The 26,096-nt window shown below is 34.4% G+C and overlaps 1 protein-coding gene across 1 annotated transcript in view; it reads right to left on the bottom strand.

Moving 5' to 3' along the window:
- Positions 1-26,096, bottom strand: part of LOC138317311 (tyramine receptor Ser-2-like) — a 32,860-nt gene extending 6,764 nt beyond the window's left edge. Inside the window, exon 1 of the mRNA XM_069258883.1 lies at positions 24,940-26,096. Coding sequence (XP_069114984.1) covers positions 24,940-25,381 — 442 coding nt within the window. The 5' untranslated portion in view covers positions 25,382-26,096. The remainder of the gene's footprint in view (positions 1-24,939) is intronic.

The following is a 26,096-nucleotide window of genomic DNA, read 5'->3' as shown; positions in this document are numbered from 1 at the left end:
AATATTATATTTTATTTTACATAACGTACGAAGTTAGCTTAGTTTTCCTGCCATCACTGGCGAGACATTGGACAAAGCAGCTGTATGATGTTCATAACATTACTGACAAAACCGACTGTATGATGTTCCTAACATCATAGACAGTCGAGGAAAGAACAACTGTATGATGTTCCTAACATCATAGACAGTCGAGGAAAGAACAACTGTATGATGTTTGTAACATCACGAACAATCGAGAAGGAACAACTGTATGATGTTATTAACATCACGGACAATCGAGAAGGAACAAGTGTATGATGTTATTAACATCACGGACAATCGAGAAGGAACAAATGTGTGATGTTATTAACATCACGGACAATCGAGAAGGAACAACTGTATGATGTTCCTAACACCACAGACAATCGAGAAGGAACAACTGCATGATGTTCCTAACACCACAGACAATCGAGAAGGAACAACTGTATGATGTTCCTAACATCACGGACAATCGAGAAGGAACAACTGTATGATGTTCCTAACACCACAGACAATCGAGAAAGAACAACTGCATGATGTTCCTAACACCACCGACAATCGAGAAGGAACAACTGTATAATGTTCGTAACATCATAGACAGTCGAGGAAAGAACAACTGTATGATGTTCCTTACATCATGGACAATCGAGAAGGAACAACTGTATGATGTTTTTAACATCACGGACAATCGAGAAGGAACAAATGTATAATGTTTTTAACATCACGAACAATCGAGAAGGAACAACTGTATGATGTTCCTAACACCACAGACAATCGAGAAGGAACAACTGTATGATGTTCCTAACACCACAGACAATCGAGAAGGAACAACTGCATGATGTTCCTAACACCACAGACAATCGAGAAGGAACAACTGTATGATGTTCCTAACACCACAGACAATCGAGAAGGAACAACTGCATGATGTTCCTAACACCACAGACAATCGAGAAGGAACAACTGTATGATGTTCGTAACACCACAGACAATCGAGAAGGAACAACTGTATGATGTTCCTAACACCACAGACAATCGAGAAGGAACAACTGTATGATGTTCGTAACACCACAGTCAATCGAGAAGGAACAACTGTATGATGTTTCTAACATCACGGACAATCGAGAAGGAACAACTGTATGATGTTCGTAACACCACAGACAATCGAGAAGGAACAACTGTATGATGTTCGTAACACCACAGACAATCGAGAAGGAACAACTGTATGATGTTCGTAACACCACAGACAATCGAGAAGGAACAACTGTATGATGTTCGTAACACCACAGACAATCGAGAAGGAACAACTGTATGATGTTCGTAACACCACAGACAATCGAGAAGGAACAACTGTATGATGTTCGTAACACCACAGACAATCGAGAAGGAACAACTGTATGATGTTCGTAACACCACAGACAATCGAGAAGGAACAACTGTATGATGTTCGTAACATCACGGACAATCGAGAAGGAACAACTGTATGATGTTTCTAACATCACGGACAATCGAGAAGGAACAACTGTATGATGTTCGTAACACCACAGACAATCGAGAAGGAACAACTGTATGATGTTAACACCACAGACAATCGAGAAGGAACAACTGTATGATGTTCGTAACACCACAGACAATCGAGAAGGAACAACTGTATGATGTTCGTAACATCACGGACAATCGAGAAGGAACAACTGTATGATGTTCGTAACACCACAGACAATCGAGAAGGAACAACTGTATGATGTTCGTAACACCACAGACAATCGAGAAGGAACAACTGTATGATGTTCGTAACACCACAGACAATCGAGAAGGAACAACTGTATGATGTTCGTAACACCACAGACAATCGAGAAGGAACAACTGCATGATGTTCCTAACACCACAGACAATCGAGAAGGAACAACTGTATGATGTTCGTAACATCATGGACAATCGAGAAGGAACAACTGTATGATGTTCGTAACACCACAGACAATCGAGAAGGAACAACTGTATGATGTTCGTAACACCACAGTCAATCGAGAAGGAACAACTGTATGATGTTTCTAACATCACGGACAATCGAGAAGGAACAACTGCATGATGTTCCTAACACCACAGACAATCGAGAAGGAACAACTGTATGATGTTCGTAACACCACAGACAATCGAGAAGGAACAACTGTATGATGTTCGTAACACCACAGTCAATCGAGAAGGAACAACTGTATGATGTTTCTAACACCACAGACAATCGAGAAGGAACAAATGTATAATGTTCCTAACATCACGGACAATCGAGAAGGAACAACTGTATGATGTTCCTAACATCACGGACAATCGAGAAGGAACAACTGTATGATGTTCCTAACACCACAGACAATCGAGAAGGAACAACTGTATGATGTTCCTAACATCACGGACAATCGAGAAGGAACAACTGTATGATGTTCGTAACATCATAGACAGTCGAGGAAAGAACAACTGTATGATGTTCCTTACATCATGGACAATCGAGAAGGAACAACTGTATGATGTTTGTAACATCATGGACAATCGAAAAGGAACAACTGTATAATGTTCTTAACATCACAGAAAAACGAGAAGGAACAACTGTATGATGTTCCTAACATTACGGAAAAGTCCTGGAAAAACAACTTATGATGTTCCTAACATCACAGACAAGTCCTAGAATGTGTCTGTAACATCACTGACAAGAAAACCTGGCAATCGTTTGTGGGTTTTGAACTCCCTATCCAAAAAAATTTAGAGGCTGTAATAAGATGTATAATACCCCAGCCACGCGGCTACCGCAACCGATTATCTAATGTTCTTATCGTAGTAGCATTGTTTTCCATGGAACACATTGTAATAATTTTACGGCAAACATGCACTTCATTTTGTGGAGCCAGAGATCATATCGCTGAATAAATCTTTTCGTTTTTCCTTTAGGCATATATGCACTAGCATGTGCTAATTAGATAATGTGTGGTAGTCACGTGATCATTGCGAAAACGCAGTCTGCCATGAAAGGTGAAAAATCAAGGTTCCCATAACACGTATCAATTTATGGATTAACCTCAATCAATATAGCCCTATCGGAAGTATTAAACAGATACATTTCACGCTCAATGAAAACTCCAACGATAGATTGATTTAAACACTGGTCGATACGGTACAAGTACAAAGTAGTGCTTGATAAAAACACATTTAATGATTTATTGATTATGAATTAAGCGGTTGAAAATAATCAATTTGTCTATTGAAAGTTAGTAACCATTTTCTTCAGCAAAACAAGACTCGCGCTTTTTACATTCAAGTATCAAAGCAACCCACATCTCAATAAATAGCCTCTCCTTGGGTTGTATCGGTAGGCTATTTGTCTGAGATATGGATGGACTTCTGGAATTTTCCTTGTACATTTTTGTCAAAAGTAGTGTTCTTGTGCAAGAAGCGATTTATTGAATTCACAGTATGAAAAAAATATATTACATTTAAAAATTGACAAGACACGTAAATTGTTTTTTTTTCTTTTAACGTATTGATGAGCATGCGATTTCATTTTAACTAATCAATAGTAATGAATCCAAACGTTTTTAAAATATTTGGCTGAAAAAAAAGAGTTTTCTCATTTCATATTTTCGTACTCATCATTTTGAATCGAATTATACTGGTCGTCGTGATATCAATATATTTTATTGTAACTTACCACAGCTCATCGAATTTAAAACATTTGTACTCTCATGTTAACGGTTAATGTTTTTTATCAATAATTGGTCTCGGTCTCGCTTTGGAGCCCTAGTAGAAAACACACGTCAGGATTTGATTGACGAGGTAAGCAAAATAACTTAATCCGAAAAAAACACCAAACAAAATACCAAAAAAGTCAACCTGTGGCAACATTGGACAAGAACAACTGCTTCCCGGGAACCTCCGACTAGAACTAGAAGTGAAGTTGACTTGAAGTCTTTGATGTATTTTGAGGACCAGAGATGCTCCACCGCTGACAAATGCTAATTTTTCACTATCAAAAACAGGAGAAGACGAAGCTACTTACTTTACACCATTTCCACCATTGAAAAGTTTGAGCTTTTAATTTTACTACAAGTTAAACATATGAAAAATAATTATTTGCATCCCGAAAAATGTCCGTGGCACTGTATCTTATACGGAATGAAGTAATGATTGCGCATGCACCAAAAGGAAAATAAATCATTTTATGTTATTTTTTGTGTTACATAGGCATATATATACACGATTAAACACCAATTATTGTTCAAATGATGAATATCATTTATGCTCTGTCGGCGATGGAGCATCTTTAACATGCTAACAGGACTATTGTGATGATTCCTGTCCCACGAGTTCCCCCAGACATAGCTGTCATTTGTTACCTACTTTGAGCGTTACTAAGTAGGCGCGGGTGTTGTGCTGTAAATGCGCGTGTGTTGCTAGGGAAGCACGGCATGTGACATGGTGCCTATCCCGGTGAATTAGATTCGGTTTCAGGCTCTAAGACACCAATATTCAATTACATTTTATTCCAAAGGAATTAATTGTATATATTGATTAGAGTTTCTGGTTTTATTTTTTCATCTTCGTAGCTAGACTATACAGACACAATGAAGAGTAATGATTGTTTTGGGCTTTAGGAGTATTTCGACATGCATTATCAATAACAACCGTATTAATTGTTGGAGCCACTTTTGTTAATATGAACATTGATTAAATCTTGTCAGTGACAAAATTAACAAATAAGAATGATAGTTACTGTATTTGTGAAATGTCGTTTTGTTTAGAAAAACCAACAGGACGTTCCAGTACCGGCACTATATAATATTGATTATTTTCTTGTCAAAGTACTTGAAAAATAATGATCCAAAACTGTTAACTGCGATATTTAGGCATGAGTCAGCTATTTTCTAGATATTGATTAGAAAATGGAATTGAGCATGCTGTGGTTATGTCAGAATTGCCGCTTAGGGCTTTAGAAATGGTAATATCAAAAAAATAGGTAAACATTTCAAAATTGTACAAGGGACATATCAAATTGGCTGTTCATTTCAAAATTGTACAAAGGAAAAATATATCAATAAAAAATTTTAATTTAAAAGAATGGTGTTTGCCAGCTATTGGTTTTTAAAAAGCTATTATATAAAGCCCAGTCTCTCGCAACCTGTTCTGTAAATTTCGCGGGGGTGATCGTTTCGCGATTTCGCGGGGCATTGTTATGATCACGAAATATTGAGAAATTGTTTTAAAAAATGTACCATGAAATCCATATCGCGAAATTTAAAAAAAAACCGTGAAAATGTAATATTCTGGCTAGACGGTAGTCCTTGGTTTTGTTATGGATACACAGGATATGACAGGTGATCCTTAAAGTTGTATGGTCTATCACTTTCGCTCTTTTTGTCATAGTGAAAACTGTTTAAGTGTTATACATATTTTTCTCCGTCTGCCTGAGTTTTAAACTTTCTAATTTTACCACTTTTTATAAAATTGCAGCACTGGAAGTATCTTTAATTATAAAAGTAAAAAATCTTTTTAACGTGTACACGTGAAAAATAGGCTCGAAAAATGCTGAATCATTCCGAACTCTTCCGAACATCGTCTCGACAATCTCGAAGTAAAACGAGGGTTGTGAAACCAAGAGAAAACATTAACAATTTTTCATAAACAAAACATGTGGTCGACCTCATCAGACTCTATCTACAAAGAAAATAATGCTCGCACATTACTATATTTGATCCACACAATATTTTACGGTAATGTGTAAATTGGATGTTTCAAATACTCTATCTGTGGACATATACCAGCATGATTTGCTCATATAAGCCAGAAAGAAAACGTAAACAAACACATGTGCGCTTACGCTAGTTATCTGGCTCACCACGTGCAGGTCGTGTAGACGTCAGTCACGTGATACGATTCGGAATCCGAAGTCACTGAACATGGCGGTGATTGAAGGCGCTTTATTCAAAACCATGAATATATGATTCCTAGATTTCGGCTCTCTTATAGGCCGACATATGTTTTTGGGGAGCTAAATCATCAAATTACATTTCAATGTTTGAATATCAAATGTTTAAGTTACATATCGTTACAGTGAAATTAGCAGCAATACAACTTTAAAGATATTCCACCGCCGACAAATGTTTTTTTTTTCACTATACAAAACAGTAGCAGGCGATTTAGTAGTTTTCTTCAGTTACAAAAATTACTTACTTTACACCATTACCATCATTGAAAAGTTTGAGCTTCTAATTTTACTTCAAGTTAAAAATATGAAAAATAATTAATTGCATCCCGAAAAAATCCGTAGCACTATATCCTATATGGAATGAAGTAATGATTGCGCATGCACCAAAGGCGAAATACATTATTCTATTTTATTTTTTGTGTTAATTAGGCACATATATACACGTTTAAACACCAATTATTGTTCAAATAATGAATATCCTTCATGCTCTGTCGGCGGTGGCGCATCTTTAAGATTTGTGAATGTATGTTACCAAGGCCGTTTTCCATTATATGGTTTGCCTGGTTGGGCCTACTCAGTTGTTCACTAATAAATTAAAGGCGGACCTGGTGATTTATATTGTTTTCAGATGAACCTTAACAAAGCCCTCACAGACCTGTATCAAAAACTGCATATCCGTCTAGATTTATACTTGAAAAAATACATACGATAGAACCGGTTGTTCTGAAAAAAACGAAAAAGGCCCTATTTTGTAAAACATTTCTCTTTATCTTTCTACGAAAGTGTTAAGGAGAAAAAATGACACAGCATATTTTGGAAAGTGGGTGAAGAAGCGATAACTTTACGCACGTTGGAATGTATAAATAATATGGGGATGATATATGTGTGATTTTGATCTGTGAATTCATAATTTTTTTTATTAAAATGTATTTTCGCTATGGTAACAGAATGGCTACCTACCCAATGCGTTATGCATGAGTTAGTTGAGAACTGTGTGTTTTGTGCGACTTAAGATTGCCGTGAACTTTTCAGACATTTCTAAAACTGTTTCCAATATAAAGGAGCTATCTTTATGAAACTTAATACCCTTGAAAGTTTATGAGAAACCAGATTATAATAAAAAAATAGAAAACATGTAATTTTGATAGAAAAAAAATAATTGCATACAATAAGAATTTATTCATAAACCTTACTTTGAAAGACACTGGGAAATCGAAAGATCGAAATTCGACAATGAACATCACTCATAACAGCAAAACTCTGCGAGAAACGACAGTATTTGAATATGTTACGATTGTAATATCGGTAGACATTATTACCAGTAGTAGTATAACACATACAACTAACAACATATATAGTACATATGTATGGAAATGTGACACCATCTAGTGTCTTTACGAGTAATGAACGACATTCTCCAGCCACAGACAGAACGAGACTGAACTCGTCCGGTAGTATTTCCTGACCTCGTCCGGAAACGACGTCCATGGATTGACAATACAAAAGTATGCTTGTAACTAATTACATTGACATCCATGCTATTTCGTGTGTCATCAGTGTTAACAGACAATTAGCAGACGAACTTATAGTGACACGTACAAATGAAGGCAATTAAAGGATTGCTATTTCTCTTACATACGGTATTAATAAGAAATCAATTGTGTTATTCTCATTTGAAAGACCATAGTTCCGTCACAAACTGCATGTATGATGTGACAGTCAAAATGCTTGTTTAACGTAAGCTTTTGATTTGGTTTTATCAAGCTTGTTCAAAGTCAACAAAAGTTCTCGGATGTACTGCTATTCTGTTAATTTCACTGAAATTGACAAAATACTGGAATCAAAATGAAATAAATTAGTTCACAGTAATGAACATTTTATTGTAAGATGATGGCTGTCGGACCTAGGATCCTAATAAATTTTAGAAAAACTTTTGTTTTCCTGATAAGATGTAATCTTATTATCGAAATACCAGCTATATGGGTTGTTTTAACAGTTCACAGAAGACCTAAACTACAAAGAAGCTTTAATCCGTCATGTGGCACAGGTTTAGGACGCAAAATTGAAACCAGCCTAGCAATACATATTGTTGTCAATGAGAAATTTTTATTTTCCAGACAATGTTTTAACAAAGACTACATTTGCCACATATACAAGCACATTACTCCAATTTCCTTCCATTCTGGCGTTTTCCTCTCATACACTAGAAATTGCATTGTTTTTTTTATTTATGGAAAGGGGGCAGGGGGTCAGAAAAGAAAAAGAAAGACGGATGAGAAAGGGGGGAAGGAGGTAAAGGAGGATAAGGGTATGAAGAGGGATGGCAGTCAATGAGAAATATCATGTTAATATAAATCCGGTTCTACATAGAAATATTCAGCGTTGAAAAACCGAAAATTCATCAACCATTTCCCAGCATTCGCTACTCAAAACAAGGTGTTGCTTATTCCAGAAAAAAGCAAGAACCGATACGATTTGTTTACGCTTCATTAGTTCCCGGCACCATTTGTTAATGATCCGATTAATGACAGGCATAATAGCATGCGTAATAAACATTTTGTATGCAGAATTTCAACATTTTTCTCAGAAGCACACTTTTTGTGGAAAATAAATTCGAAACCAGTTGTTAACTACAATCATTCTTGATTTGTTTTTGTCATTTTGTACAGTATATTTACACTCATGGAACTTTATATACACTAGTCTCAAATTCTGCCAAAGGGATTCGTGCAGCTCGATCAGGCTCAAATATTCATGAAATGGTCCTGGTTAAGTATATTTATATTCTTATGATTTAATTGCTACCTTTAAAATACATCTAAGGTTTTGTTTAAATTCAAGTGGGGAGAGTGTTGCTACATATGTATTTTCTGTCCTAAAAATAAATTTTCTTAGACACACCTATTACAAAATTAATCTGAAACCCACGTGTATTATTCAGCTAACATTCATTAAAAAGATTTGTCAGTTATGGTTGCGCAGTTTTTACTGACCTAGGTCTAAAATTCATTAAACCGAAAATGACAAATAAGTAAGACGAAATAAGTGTTGTAAGCTGTAAATTCTTCAAGTGAAATTTCTAAAACGGATGAAATCACAGTTTGTTCGTTAAAAGTAACATATGTTAAGATCGTCCTAAGTTCTATCAATAAGATTCAATTTACTCTCCACTGTATCAATCCTGTGATAGTTCTGACAAAACGCTGTTATATATCAGAATCGTTCCAAAATTTAAAATTGTTGGTTTACTTAATATGTAAACAACCTTAATTAATAGTGCTAGAACGAGCTGATTAGATGAATTCTATTAATAATAAAGTTACGGATAAAATAGATAATGGAAAAAGAATATTAGATTCAGATAATTTATTGTATTCATTAATACCCGTAAACGTAATTCGCTTTTATACAAACTCAATTTATACAGTGTCCATTGGATGGAAATTGATTTGAACCCTCGTTTATTGAAAAACTATCTGTTGGTTCATTTTTAACACACAGTTTATGTGCAAACTAAATCGAGGTGATCAGGTAAGTGAACTCTTTTTAATTAACAATAAAATAATTTTGTGTTTGATTGATTGTGAACTCGACTTTGACATGACATTTGTAATAACAACCAAATGATACGGTTATATGATACCGAATCAATTGCAATCAATTTCGCGACCACGCATGTCTATTTCACGAAGAAAGTGATTACATTACGGAAGCTGACAGTTGTGATTGCCGATTAGCTGGCATGCCATCTATACGTTACAGCAGGAATTAATTGATTAAATTGGCAGTCTATCAGAGGAAGCTGTTATCTTTGTGTAGTTACAAACTATGCCGTTTATATATAGTACGCTCTGATTGACAAAATAACCACCAACACATCTATTTCATTATTTTCAACCTACATTGACAAAAGTTCAATTAATTAACGAGCATCTTTGTATCCACAATCGTTTTATTGCTAAACTTGAGAGGCAGTATAAATCGGTTTCTAACGTGACCCATATAGCTGGATAACGAGAGTAAGCAGTCAAACAAAAGTGCACGCAACTACCATTATATTCACAGAACACTGCATACGCACATTTATTTCAGTAACATAAGTATCATATTTTTGTGCGCGTTAATCTAATATGTTCAACATTTGTTTTGGTGACATGCCATCGAAATTATTTCTCCATTTAAATCGATAGTATTACGTTGTAGAATATATTTATACAAACATCTTTTGGATTTTACTTTATAATAAGTAACTAAAATCTAACCCAGTAATTAAATAAAGCGGAGTTCTTCAGCTCCAACATTTTCTAGTGCTGCAACAGAAATATGCAATACATTTCATAAGGTAACACATACTGACATTAGTACGCATAGACTAGAACGAAGGGTACCAGATGGATACATCATGTATAGATATACCACACAATGAGCGTGTATTAATTTATATCACGTATTATCTGAAAAAGGAGTGGCTGTTTTATTAAGGGAGGTTAAATAATGACGATGACATTTACTGGTCACCATCTACATAGTCTTATAACGCCCACTAGTTAATTGTTAGCTCTACGCCTTCAAAAATGGTACAAATCAGGATACACTGGCTGACCATAACGCCCGCTAGTTAATTGTTAGTTCTACGTCTTCGAAAGGGGTACAAATCAGGATCCTTTGTCATGCAAAAACAGCGGAACTCATATCTCCACTATTTGCATTTGTTATGTGATAAAAAAAAGTGCTGAACAGCGATTTTTGTTTGAGTTCTGATATGATTGGAGACGTTCGTCTCTTATAAGGAATGAGACGGTATTTAAAATAACAAAATAAAAGTGTGCTATCAGCGGTCTCGGTTTTTTTTTATTTTTTTTTTTTTTTTTTTTTTTCATCTTCTGATATTGATTATTGCTAACACACCACTGTTGCTTAGAATGATGCTTAGTTGTTTGTAACAGTAAATTTTCAATCATTTGATTTATTCTCTATCATAAATCATAGATATGATACAACAGACAGCTTTCAAGTGTTTAGACATCGGTTTAGAACCTTCCCTTCTAGGGATAAATGGATGGCTGCGTTGTATTCACAATATTACTATAGATAAAATGCCATCTTTTTAAACCTGAATCGAAATTACTCCAGTGAAGATAATTTGATTGTATAAACACCGTAATTATATATTTTGATCTGTCGCCCCTGTGGCAGGTATCTTCTGTGTTCTATTTAAATTTATCACGGAACATCACTTACATTCTCAACCAATATACCAACCGATATATCAACTAAATGATAACACAGTTTTATACGGAAATTATCGAGAAAAAACGACGCCACGAAACATTTTATTAGTGAAGTTTGGACAAATTGAAGTGATAAATATTTTCTATTGATTGATGAAATACTTATTATTGCCCTTTAATTTATACTTGAGGAGAAAAAAAGAGAATGTAACCGTCTTGATCAGTGTAACGGGTAATGGAATATACAACTTGCTGTTGGCGTTTATATTGTTCATGTTCGGATGTTTCTAAGATTTTGAATCGCAAAACATCCAGAGCAATGCATATGTATATTTTAAGATAGGTAGCATAACTCATTGACTCACGTGCATTGAAACAAATACGTATGTCTTATGTCCTTTTTCACTATTATCCAACCATATTTGGCTTTATAAAAGCACAAACGTTAATTTAGATATTTTCATATTTTTGAATTTTCTTATAAGACAACCTCAATTCTGCGTCAAATTAAAAACACACAAACAGATTATTTATTATATTACACATTGATATATTTAGCTAAGATAAATGCCATTATCTTGATAAAGTTGGGAATCCTGACCTATACAAGAGTAATCCTTTCTAAACATGATATCACTTTATTTTTGGCGATGACTATTTCTACAAAGCAATGTTCAACTAGCGCATATATATTGTCACATGGCTAATATTACGTCGATATCATCACTTTTGAATTATGCATTTGTATAATGAAACCTGATAATTCGAAAGGCATCAAAACAAGAAAATTGCCTATTTTGTTCCAAATGAAAATGATTATCGTCTCTTTGTCAAACTGTCCCGTCGTTATAATTAGAGGATAATCATTAAATTTCACCTTCACGTACTTAAATGCCCTGATGTTTGATAGAATACTTCAAAAACATGTACAGAGCAGTGAAAGAAACGGATGATAAAAACAAGTTAATTAGACATTAACACGACATGTTTAGTTAACTTGTGAGATGTCACTTGTAAAGGCTGTTGATCAGTGAAAACCAAACACAACCATCTGATTATTGACTGATGTATACAATAGAATTACCTGCCATTGATTTTTACGTCATTATTAAGAGGAGGATATTTGAGTTCAGCTTAAGGGTCCTCTTTGGTGAGCAGTCCAAATTTTCCTATGACTAACATTTTTTCTAACATAGATATTTCGAACGGAGAGTTTATCCCATAGATGAAAATGGACAAAAATAATTTAGATCGCTCGCAATTATAGGAGTATGAATGCCAATTGGACACCAGCAAATCACAAAAAAACTATCTTTGATTAAGGTTGAAAGATATTTCGATGAAGCTGAAACCTTATCAGAAAATATCATAACTGTATCATTGCGTTGTATTAGAATATCGTATACTCAATTCTCATTGTGCCTATTAGAAATGCAATTTTGTATCTGACAAATGGCGAAAATTGATCCCATCAAATACCGACAATTGACCATATTAGATGTCTTTGGATGCGAACGAATTTCATCAATTTTAACAGTTGCATAACATATTTTACAGAACACAGCAGCCATCATTGTACGGCTGTCACAAACATATGCCTGCCTGGGAGTAACACCTTCACCGCTTGCTGTTAGTTCACCTGACCTAACAGGACGACTACAAAACGACATAGTTTATCATTGACCGAAGATGACATTTAAAAAAATATATAATTTACATAATTGAATTTGCTGGGGATTTCTTATTCAAAATATTGTAGGACCACGTTTGTACCGATATGTAATTTTGTCTTTTAATCATCAGCATACAATTATTCTGTATCTACTTTGTGAAGGAAATTTCTCACTTTTATATTTGATATCAATTAACAGGATTAATCTTATTGTATTAGAAATTGTCTAGACGCGAATAAGTATTCTGTAATAGTTATCATTAGGTTTTAATTGTAAATTATGAAAAAAAAAATCGAAAGTTTATTTTTACAATACTGTACCATCAATGGGCTCTCAATGCGAACGTTTGCATAACTTTTTATTCATACATATAGCCAAATAACGTTTACCCAGATAAAAGTACACATTTCTAATTACTATTTTTTAATTAGGGACAAATTGGTATGGACCAAGGACGCACCAGCTAAAACTTGTAGCATAAAGTGTGAAATTCTGTATTTCATGACCATAATTCAAAGTCTTTTGTAAACCAATATCAAATTTACAAGGTCAATATTATATGAGCAATACTTATGGAGATTTCTCTTGTCGATGTCAATGGTTTTGGTAATTGCGAAATCTAATAATTCAAAATTGTATATATAAATCGTATGCAATATTGATGCATTGATTTGTACTTCATTATATTATGCGTATATATATATTTATAATGACAATCTCGTTGCTCAATAATAGCAATACAAATACCCCTAATAATTGAAAAAATCTTGTATTTCAAAATAATCCTGAAAAAAGTCAAATGCCAATACACTGTGAGACATTTGACTGACGATTTTTCTCTTCATAGCTCTCACGTGCAGATGTTGGATGCTATTTGGTCCATTCAACAGGTAATTATCGACGATACAAAGTGACCTTCAGGATTAGATTCCCCTTTACATTCAGTAGCCGGAAGTGACGCCCTAGACACCTAGCGACCCGTGGTAATTGATTTCTGTTGTAGTAAGAGTGCAACTAATTACTATAGGCCTTGATGGGTATCGACTAGTTAGGACAATTCATAGAGCGCTAATGTTAAATCTGATGTCATTGAGATACAAGAATCTTAAAAAGCAATAGATCGATATATCGAGCTTCGTAGTCATTGTTAATTGGCCTAGAGTGCTCTTTATCGCATTAGTAAATATCTATAATGAAATATAGATGATGCCGGTAATAATTAAATGAAGATAAAATATTATAGGAAATTAACAATATAGATTATAACTGTGGGTGAATAAAATGAGAATCATCAAGGTCTCCTTCCCTCTCATTCTCACTCAATCTACATATATAACTGATAAATGGATTCATCACAGGATTATGGTTGGTACCTCAAAATATACCGATTCCTATAATTCTGATAGTGCTTTAAGTACACTTATGTCTGTAATGCTGGTGCCGTTTAAAAGTACACTTGTTACTGTACTACTGGTACTGTTAAGTACACTTACTTCTGTACTACTGGTACTGTTGAGTACACTTATTTCTGTACTACTGGTACTGTTAAGTACACCTATTTCTGTACTACTGGTACTGTTAAGTACACCTATTTCTGTACTACTGGTACTGTTAAGTACACCTATTTCTGTACTACTGGTACTGTTAAGTACACCTATTTCTGTACTACTGGTACTGTTAAGTACACCTATTTCTGTACTACTGGTACTGTTAAGTACACCTATTTCTGTACTACTGGTACTGTTAAGTACACCTATTTCTGTACTACTGGTACTGTTAAGTACACTTATTTCTGTACTACTGGTACTGTTAAGTACACCTATTTCTGTACTACTGGTACTGTACGTAAGTACACCTATTTCTGTACTACTGGTACTGTTAAGTACACTTATTTCTGTACTACTGGTACTGTTAAGTATACTATTTCTGTACTACTGGTACTGTTAAGTACACCTATTTCTGTACTACTGGTACTGTTATGTACACTTATTTCTGTACTACTGGTACTGTTAAGTATACCTATTTCTGTACTACTGGTACTGTTAAGTACACTTATGTCTGTAATGCTGGTACGTTTAAAAGTACACTTATTTCTGTACGACTGGTACTGTTAAGTACACTTATTTCTGTACTACTGGTACTGTTGAGTACACCTATTTCTGTACTACTGGTACTGTTAAGTACACTTATTTCTGTACTACTGGTACTGTTAAGTACACTATTTCTGTACTACTGGTACTGTTAAGTACACCTATTTCTGTACTACTGGTACTGTTATGTACACTATTTCTGTACTACTGGTATGTTAAGTACACTATTTCTGTACTACTGGTACTGTTAAGTACACCTATTTCTGTACTACTGGTACTGTTAAGTACACTTATTTCTGTACACTGGTACTGTTAAGTACACTTATTTCTGTACTACTGGTACTGTTAAGTACACTTATTTCTGTACTACTGGTACTGTTAAGTACACTTATTTCTGTACTACTGGTACTGTTAAGTACACTTATTTCTGTACTACTGGTACTGTTAAGTACACTTATTTCTGTACTACTGGTACTGTTAAGTACACTTATTTCTGTACTACTGGTACTGTTAAGTACACTTATTTCTGTACTACTGGTACTGTTAAGTACACCTATTTCTGTACTACTGGTACTGTTAAGTACACTTATTTCTGTACTACTGGTACTGTTAAGTACACCTATTTCTGTACTACTGGTACTGTTAAGTACACCTATTTCTGTACTACTGGTACTGTTGAGTACACCTATTTCTGTACTACTGGTACTGTTAAGTACACCTATTTCTGTACTACTGGTACTGTTAAGTACACTGTACTACTGGTACTGTTAAGTACACCTATTTCTGTACTACTGGTACTGTTAAGTACACCTATTTCTGTACTACTGGTACTGTTAAGTACACCTATTTCTGTACTACTGGTACTGTTAAGTACACCTATTTCTGTACTACTGGTACTGTTAAGTACACTTATTTCTGTACTACTGGTACTGTTAAGTACACTTATTTCTGTACTACTGGTACTGTTAAGTACACTTATTTCTGTACTACTGGTACTGTTAAGTACACTTATTTCTGTACTACTGGTACTGTTAAGTACACTTATTTCTGTACTACTGGTACTGTTAAGTACACTTATTTCTGTACTACTGGTACTGTTAAGTACACTTATTTCTGTACTACTGGTTACTGTTAAGTACACTTATTTCTGTACTACTGGTACTGTTATGTACACTTATTTCTGTACTACTGGTACTGTTAAGTACACTTATTTCTGTACTACTGTACTTTATACATGTTACTGTTAAGTACACCTATTTCTGTACTACTGGTACTGTTAAGTACACTTATTTCTGTACTACTGGTACTGTTATGTACACTTATTTCTGTACTACTACTGTTAAGTACACTTATTTCTGTACTACTGTACTGTAAGTACACTTATTTCTGTACTACTGGTACTGTTAAGTACACTTATTTCTGTACTACTGGTACTGTTAAGTACACTTATTTCTGTACTACTGGTACTGTTATGTACACTTATTTCTGTACTACTGGTACTGTTATGTACACTTATTTCTGTACTACTGGTACTGTTAAGTACACTTATTTCTGTACTACTGGTACTGTTAAGTACACTTATTTCTGTACTACTGGTACTGTTAAGTACACTTATTTCTGTACTACTGGTACTGTTAAGTACACTTATTTCTGTACTACTGGTACTGTTAAGTACACTTATTTCTGTACTACTGGTACTGTTAAGTACACTTATTTCTGTAATACTGGTACTGTTAAGTACACTTATTTCTGTAATACTGGTACTGTTAAGTACACTTATTTCTGTAATACTGGTACTGTTAAGTACACTTATTTCTGTACTACTGGTACTGTTAAGTACACCTATTTCTGTACTACTGGTACTGTTAAGTACACTTATTTCTGTACTACTGGTACTGTTAAGTACACTTATTTCTGTACTACTGGTACTGTTAAGTACACTTATTTCTGTACTACTGGTACTGTTAAGTACACCTATTTCTGTACTACTGGTACTGTTAAGTACACTTATTTCTGTACTGTACTGTTACTGTTAAGTACACTTATTTCTGTACTACTGGTACTGTTAAGTACACTTATTTCTGTACTACTGGTACTGTTAAGTACACTTATTTCTGTACTACTGGTACTGTTAAGTACACTTATTTCTGTACTACTGGTACTGTTAAGTACACTTATTTCTGTACTACTGGTACTGTTAAGTACACCTATTTCTGTACTACTGGTACTGTTAAGTACACTTATTTCTGTACTACTTAGGTACTGTTAAGTACACTTATTTCTGTACTACTGGTACTGTTAAGTACACTTATTTCTGTACTACTGTACTGTTAAGTTTATTTCTGTACACTGTACTTTAGTACACTTATTTCTGTACTACTGGTACTGTTAAGTACACTTATTTCTGTACTGTTAAGTACTTATTTCTGTACTACTGGTACTGTTAAGTACACTTATTTCTGTACTACTGGTATTTACTGTTAAGTACACTTATTTCTTGTACTACTGGTACTGTTAAGTACACTTATTTCTGTACTACTGGTACTGTTAAGTACACTTATTTCTGTACTACTGGTACTGTTAAGTACACTTATTTCTGTACTACTGGTACTGTTAAGTACACTTATTTCTGTACTACTGGTACTGTTATGTACACTTATTTCTGTACTACTGGTACTGTTAAGTACACTTATTTCTGTACTACTGGTACTGTTAAGTACACTTATTTCTGTACTACTGGTACTGTTAAGTACACTTATTTCTGTACTACTGGACTGTTAAGTACACTTACTGTACTATGGTACTGTTACACTTATTTTTGTACTACTGGTACTGTTAAGTACACTTATTTCTGTACTACTGGTACTGTTTGTTATTTCTGTACTACTGGTACTGTTAAGTACACTTATTTCTGTACTACTGGTACTGTTAAGTACACTTATTTCTGTACTACTGGTACTGTTAAGTACACTTATTTCTGTACTACTGGTACTGTTAAGTACACTTATTTCTGTACTACTGGTACTGTTAAGTACACTTATTTCTGTACTACTGGTACTGTTAAGTACACTTATTTCTGTACTACTGGTACTGTTAAGTACACTTATTTCTGTACTACTGGTACTGTTAAGTACACTTATTTCTGTACTACTGGTACTGTTATGTACACCTATTTCTGTACTACTGGTACTGTTAAGTACACTTATTTCTGTACTACTGGTACTGTTAAGTACACTTATTTCTGTACTACTGGTACTGTTATGTACACCTATTTTCTGTACTATGGTACTGTTAGTACACCTTTTCTGTACTATGGTACTGTTAAGTACACCTTATTTCTGTACTAATGGTACTGTTAAGTACACCTATTTCTGTACTACTGGTACTGTTAAGTACACCTATTTCTGTACTACTGGTACTGTTAAGTACACTTATTTCTGTACTACTGGTACTGTTATGTACACTATTTCTGTACTACTGGTACTGTTAAGTACACCTATTTCTGTACTACTGGTACTGTTAGTACACCTATTTCTGTACTACTGGTACTGTTGAGTACACCTATTTCTGTACTACTGGTACTGTTATGTACACCTATTTCTGTACTACTGGTACTGTTAAGTACACTTATTTCTGTACTACTGGTACTGTTAAGTACACTTATTTCTGTACTACTGGTACTGTTAAGTACACTTATTTCTGTACTACTGGTACTGTTAAGTACACTTATTTCTGTACTACTGGTACTGTTATGTACACTTATTTCTGTACTACTGGTACTGTTATGTACACACTTATTTCTGTACTACTGGTACTGTTAAGTACACTTATTTCTGTACTACTGGTACTGTTAAGTACACTTATTTCTGTACTACTGGTACTGTTATGTACACCTTATTTCTGTACTACTGGTACTGTTAAGTACACTTATTTCTGTACTACTGGTACTGTTATGTACACCTATTTCTGTACTACTGGTACTGTTAAGTACACTTATTTCTGTACTACTGGTACTGTTAAGTACACCTATTTCTGTACTACTGGTACTGTTAAGTACACTTATTTCTGTACTACTGGTACTGTTAAGTACACCTATTTCTGTACTACTGGTACTGTTAAGTACACTATTTCTGTACTACTGTACTGTTAGTACACCTATTTCTGTACTACTGGTACTGTTATGTACACTTATTTCTGTACTACTGGTACTGTTAAGTACACTATTTCTGTACTACTGGTACTGTTAAGTACACCTATTTCTGTACTACTGGTACTGTTAAGTACACTTATTTCTGTACTACTGGTACTGTTAAGTACACTTATTTCTGTACTACTGGTACTGTTAAGTACACTTATTTCTGTACTACTGGTACTGTTAAGTACACCTATTTCTGTACTACTGGTACTGTTAGTACACCTATTTCTGTACTACTGGTACTGTTAAGTACACTTATTTCTGTACTACTGGTACTGTTTAAGTACACTTATTTCTGTACTTACTGGTACTGTTAAGTACACTTATTTCTGTACTACTGGTACTGTTAAGTACACTTATTTCTGTACTACTGGTACTGTTAAGTACACCTATTTCTGTACTACTGGTACTGTTAAGTACACTTATTTCTGTACTACTGGTACTGTTATGTACACTTATTTCTGTACTACTGGTACTGTTAAGTACACTTATTTCTGTACTACTGGTACTGTTATGTACACTTATTTCTGTACTACTGGTACTGTTAAGTACACTTATTTCTGTACTACTGGTACTGTTAAGTACACTTATTTCTGTACTACTGGTACTGTTATGTACACTTATTTCTGTACTACTGGTACTGTTAAGTACACTTATTTCTGTACTACTGGTACTGTTATGTACACTTATTTCTGTACTACTGGTACTGTTAAGTACACCTATTTCTGTACTACTGGTACTGTTATGTACACTTATTTCTGTACTACTGGTACTGTTAAGTACACCTATTTCTGTACTACTGGTACTGTTATGTACACCTATTTCTGTACTACTGGTACTGTTAAGTACACTTATTTCTGTACTACTGGTACTGTTAAGTACACTTATTTCTGTACTACTGGTACTGTTAAGTACACCTATTTCTGTACTACTGGTACTGTTAAGTACACCTATTTCTGTATACTGGTACTGTTATGTACACTTATTTCTGTACTACTGGTACTGTTATGTACACTTATTTCTGTACTACTGGTACTGTTAAGTACACTTATTTCTGTACTACTGGTACTGTTAAGTACACTTATTTCTGTACTACTGGTACTGTATACTGTTAATTAGTACACTTATTTCTGTACTACTGGTACTGTTAAGTACACTATTTCTGTACTACTGGTATGTTAGTACACTATTTCTGTACTACTGGTACTGTTAAGTACACCTTATTTCTGTACTACTGGTACTGTTATGTACACTTATTTCTGTACTACTGGTACTGTTAAGTACACTTATTTCTGTACTACTGGTACTGTTAAGTACACTTATTTCTTACTACTACTTTCTGTACTACTGGTACTGTTATGTACACTTATTTCTGTACTACTGGTACTGTTAAGTACACTTATTTCTGTACTGGTACTGTTAAGTACACTTATTTCTGTACTACTGGTACTGTTATGTACACTGTACTACTGGTACTGTTAAGTACACTTATTTCTGTACTACTGGTACTGTTAAGTACACTTATTTCTGTACTACTGGTACTGTTAAGTACACCTATTTCTGTACTACTGGTACTGTTAAGTACACTTATTTCTGTACTACTGGTACTGTTAAGTACACTTATTTCTGTACTACTGGTACTGTTAAGTACACCTATTTCTGTACTACTGGTACTGTTATGTACACTTATTTCTGTACTACTGGTACTGTTAAGTACACTTATTTCTGTACTACTGGTACTGTTAAGTACACTTATTTCTGTACTACTGGTACTGTTAAGTACACCTATTTCTGTACTACTGGTACTGTTAAGTACACTTATTTCTGTACTACTGGTACTGTTATGTACACTTATTTCTGTACTACTGGTACTGTTAAGTACACTTATTTCTGTACTACTGGTACTGTTATGTACACTTATTTCTGTACTACTGGTACTGTTAAGTACACTTATTTCTGTACACTACTGGTACTGTTAAGTACACCTATTTCTGTACTACTGGTACTGTTAAGTACACCTATTTCTGTAACTACTGGTACTGTTAAGTACACCTATTTCTGTACTACTGGTACTGTTAAGTACACCTATTTTCTGTACTACTGGTACTGTTAAGTACACCTATTTCTGTACTACTGGTACTGTTAAGTACACCTATTTCTGTACTACTGGTACTGTTATGTACACCTATTTCTGTACTACTGGTACTGTTATTTCTGTATAACGTACACCTATTTCTGTACTACTGGTACTGTTAAGTACACTTATTTCTGTACTACTGGTACTGTTGAGTACACTTATTTCTGTACTACTGGTACTGTTTAAGTACACCTATTTCTGTACTACTGGTACTGTTAAGTACACCTATTTCTGTACTACTGGTACTGTTAAGTACACTTATTTCTGTACTACTGGTACTGTTAAGTACACCTATTTCTGTACTACTGGTACTGTTATGTACACTTATTTCTGTACTACTGGTACTGTTAAGTACACCTATTTCTGTACTACTGGTACTGTTAAGTACACTTATTTCTGTACTACTGGTACTGTTAAGTACACTTATTTCTGTACTACTGGTACTGTTATGTACACCTTATTTCTGTACTACTGGTACTGTTAAGTACACCTATTTCTGTACTACTGGTACTGTTAAGTACACTTATTTCTGTACTACTGGTACTGTTAAGTAATACACTATTTCTGTACTACTGGTACTGTTAAGTACACTTATTTCTGTACTACTGGTACTGTTAAGTACACTTATTTCTGTACTACTGGTACTGTTATGTAATATTTCTGTACTGGTACTGTTAAGTTACACTTATTTCTGTACTACTGGTACTGTTAAGTTACACCTTATTTCTGTACTACTGGTACTGTTATGTACACTTATTTCTGTACTACTGGTACTGTTAAGTACACCTATTTCTGTACTACTGGTTACTGTTATGTACACCTATTTCTGTACTACTGGTACTGTTAAGTACACCTATTTCTGTACTACTGGTACTGTTAAAGTACACTTATTTCTGTACTACTGGTACTGTTAATGTACACCTATTTCTGTACTACTGGTACTGTTAAGTACACCTATTTCTGTACTATACTGGTACTGTTATGTACACCTATTTCTGTACTACTGGTACTGTTAAGTACACTATTTCTGTACTACTGGTACTGTTATGTACACCTATTTCTGTATACTGGTACTGTATAACGTACACCTATTTCTGTACTACTGGTACTGTTAAGTACACTATATTTCTGTACTACTGGTACTGTTATGTACACTTATTTTGGTACTGTATGTACTACTGTATACTGGTACTGTTAAGTACACTTATTTCTGTACTACTGGTACTGTTAGTACCACTTATTTCTGTACCCTACTGGTACTGTTATGTACACCTATTTCTGTACTACTGGTACTGTTAAGTACACTTTATTTCTGTACTACTGGTACTGTTAAGTACACCTATTTCTGTACTAACTGGTACTGTTAAGTACACTTATTTCTGTACTACTGGTACTGTTATGTACACACTATTTCTGTACTACTGGTACTGTTAAGTACACTTATTTCTGTACTACTGGTACTGTTAAGTACACCTATTTCTGTACTACTGGTACTGTTAAGTACACTTATTTCTGTACTACTGTTACTGTTAAGTACACTGTAAATACTGGAAGTACTGGTTAAGTACTGTATTTCATGTTACTCCCCGGATCATCGTTAACAGTACAACTTTAGTCTGCTCTACTCACTGGTACTGGTCATGCCTCCTTAATTTCTGAACAACGTTACTGTCAAGTACACCTTATTTCTGTACGTCTATTTCTGCTAGCTGCCGAGTTCATTACACCTAAATCGTTACTTGTAGCTACTGGTACTCGTTAAGTATACCTATCTGTACATACTGTCGACTGATTATTATAAAATCAACTATTTGCTGTACTACTAGATACTTTAAGTAGCACCTTATTTCTGTACTACTGCGGTACGGGTTACGGTACAACTATTTCTGTACTACTGTACTGTTTATTACACTTAGTGCAGGGTGTTGCATTGTATTTTAGGGCTACTGGTAGCAGTTAGTACACTTATTTCTGTACTACTGGTACTCGTTTAAAGTTAGAGACTATTCTGTGATCTAGCTGGTACTGTTATGTACACTTATTTCGGTACTAGTGCTGGATACTCCCAGGACTCCCCAAACTCGCACACTAATTTGCGTGTATTAATTTCAGTATGTATATTGGTGTACAAAGATGTAATGATAATCGGCACACAAAATATTGTTATTCTTCTTAGTGTCACTTAGTGCTTGGATTCTTGCAACGCTAGTACCGTGATGGGCACATTTGGCTTGACTTCCTTTAATTATCAACATGGACACTCCTATCGTCGAGGTAAAAGTAGTCGTCAACACAACACGAGACTTACTATTGATCTATACTGGTGTTTTGAATTCTCTACTACATTTTTTATTATCGCTTTTGTTTCAAACGACTAAAACTACATCATTTAAGTCATATCCCTTTAGTTTATTATAGTGTTTAAATACTTTACCGGTCATAACCAATTTTAACTTGAAGAATGATTTCATTACAAAAATACGTTTGATTTTCACTCAGTTGAAATGGTCAAAAAATAAAAATAAAAATAATAAAAAATAACTTATAGCGAGCAATGCTGTTGACATAAAAGGCTGCAGGAAGAACAATTTTAACGTTGAATTACAGCAATGTTCTTTAATCTAAAAGGCTTTTCAAAGGACTGACGAAGAAAAAAAGTTTTATTCAGTATCACAGATACTGCAAAGGATAAGCCGTATTCTAACAACATACAAGACTTGCAATGCGTGAAGGTATCATAGGTTATAATAACATTTGGTTAGAGAGTAAAAAAAACGTTTGTAACGAACACGCTTACAACTAATTCATGATTATAACATTTTATTTGTCTTTTCCGATCAAGTTTACTGTAATACGTATATAACGAAATATGTTTATGGCGAAGTGATTGTTGGTTCGATATAATCGTGTTTTACTGTGTTTGTTAAGCAGTAAACGTTATCGTAAAAATTGTCTGCTTACGTTAAAGTTTTAGTTTTTGTATTACCAGATATTTTATGTGGCTTTTGGGGTTAACATTCATCTATCTATATGTATTTAGTATTCAAGTCTATGTGTTACATTTGATGATAATCAAATTTGTAGTATACAGTAGTACAGAGTTGCATAAAAATATTATTGAAAAAAGTGTCGTCAACGTATCTTTACGGTTTATGGAGAGGTAAACATGACCTTTGTTCTAATTAATAGTTATGCCTTATGCTGAAATGCACATGCAAGGCTTAAACGATACTTAAAATTTTACAATAAAAACATAACATGCGTTCAACTTTCAAGATAAGGAACGAACAAAAATATCGTAATGTGCCAAGCATCAACAAATCCAGAAAGGGCAGTGGAGAGAAACAAGTAAATTTTTCTAATGAATAGGATAGATATGGCAGTCAATCTATTCGAATGTAAGATGTGTATGATTTAAAGTTTGTCATTTTAACACTTTAAAACTTTGTAAAAAGTTAAGATGATAAACGAACCGTACAAACTGATTTCCTTTCAAACAATTTATAAATTGAATTACAACGCAATATATTCAGGGTATGTTTTTAACTCTTTTTACTGCAAAATATTTTATGACAAGGGAAATGGACATTTTCATTTTATTTAACTTGTCATTTGTGAAACATATCCACTTACCCGTAATCATCAATGCTGTGTTACGTCGTGTGTAGATTTTCCTGAAGTAGATTGGCTTACACACCATGATATAGCGATTAATACTGATGTTACACAAGGACAAAACACTTGTTACTAAAGTCAACATGTTCAAAAAACCAAACATGACGCAAGCATCCATCGAAAGAGGCCAGTCTCCCCCAAGGTAGAGAGTAAAAACAGTCACAGGCATGTTGAATACGGAAACTAGCCAGTCCGCCGTGGTAAGTCCGAGGATAAAGAAATTGGTCATCGTATGTAGCTCTTTTGACCGACATATTATTATCCATATACAGGTGTTTCCTCCTATGGCGAAGAGACATATGATATTTAGTATTACCCCTTCGATGTACAACTCAACTAAAGAGAATGTATCTGTAGAATTGTCGGTTGTTGAAGCGTTGTTCGGGTCCATTGTATACATAAACTATCTAAAGGTAGCTGATATTGATGCTACCCGGATCTTTCCGATAAAATGACGTCGACGATTTAAACAACTATTAGAGTAGAAAATAGCTTAACTCCGTATAGCAGCCTTTTTAAGTCGGCATGCTTGATTTGAATGTCGCCTTTTCTGAAGAATAGTGTCCGGAAATTTAACACCACCTCTGGTATGCATACGGTTACAGTCACTGCGTTTGTGTCTATGTCATCTTTAATATTTTTGTTGTATCACTATCACTTGATTACAGAGTCTGTGGCCATAAAAGCAAGAGACTCGCACTATACACTGTAGACTTCTTGACCTATTATGTAAATATCCCCGTGGTATGGCGTACCAGTCATGACATAGTGAAATGTTTCACGGTTTACAGCCCATTGATGTATTTATATATATATATATGTACACGTTGTATCTGTAAAAGTGTACTTTAAGTTTCTATTCTAAGTTGTTTATGTAATCATCCTGGTCAATTAATTATCTGCTTTAAGTTTTCTTTTTACCCAATCAGCACAAATCCTTGTTGTCTTAAATCAACACGAAGAGTAATTATTTTCTTCCATCGGTCATAAAATTGACAAACGACCTTAAATTCACACAGAATATAGCGACCCCCTAAAGTGAAGGAAGCAAATGAGTTCTTTAAGTAAATAAAAGCCGTGTCGGAGATGTCGTTAAAACCGGTTTTTAGTGATAA

Source organism: Argopecten irradians, chromosome 1 (assembly GCF_041381155.1).
Source record: "Argopecten irradians isolate NY chromosome 1, Ai_NY, whole genome shotgun sequence".
Lineage (NCBI taxonomy): Eukaryota > Metazoa > Mollusca > Bivalvia > Pectinida > Pectinidae > Argopecten > Argopecten irradians.
This window is presented reverse-complemented; position numbering and strand designations above follow the sequence as displayed.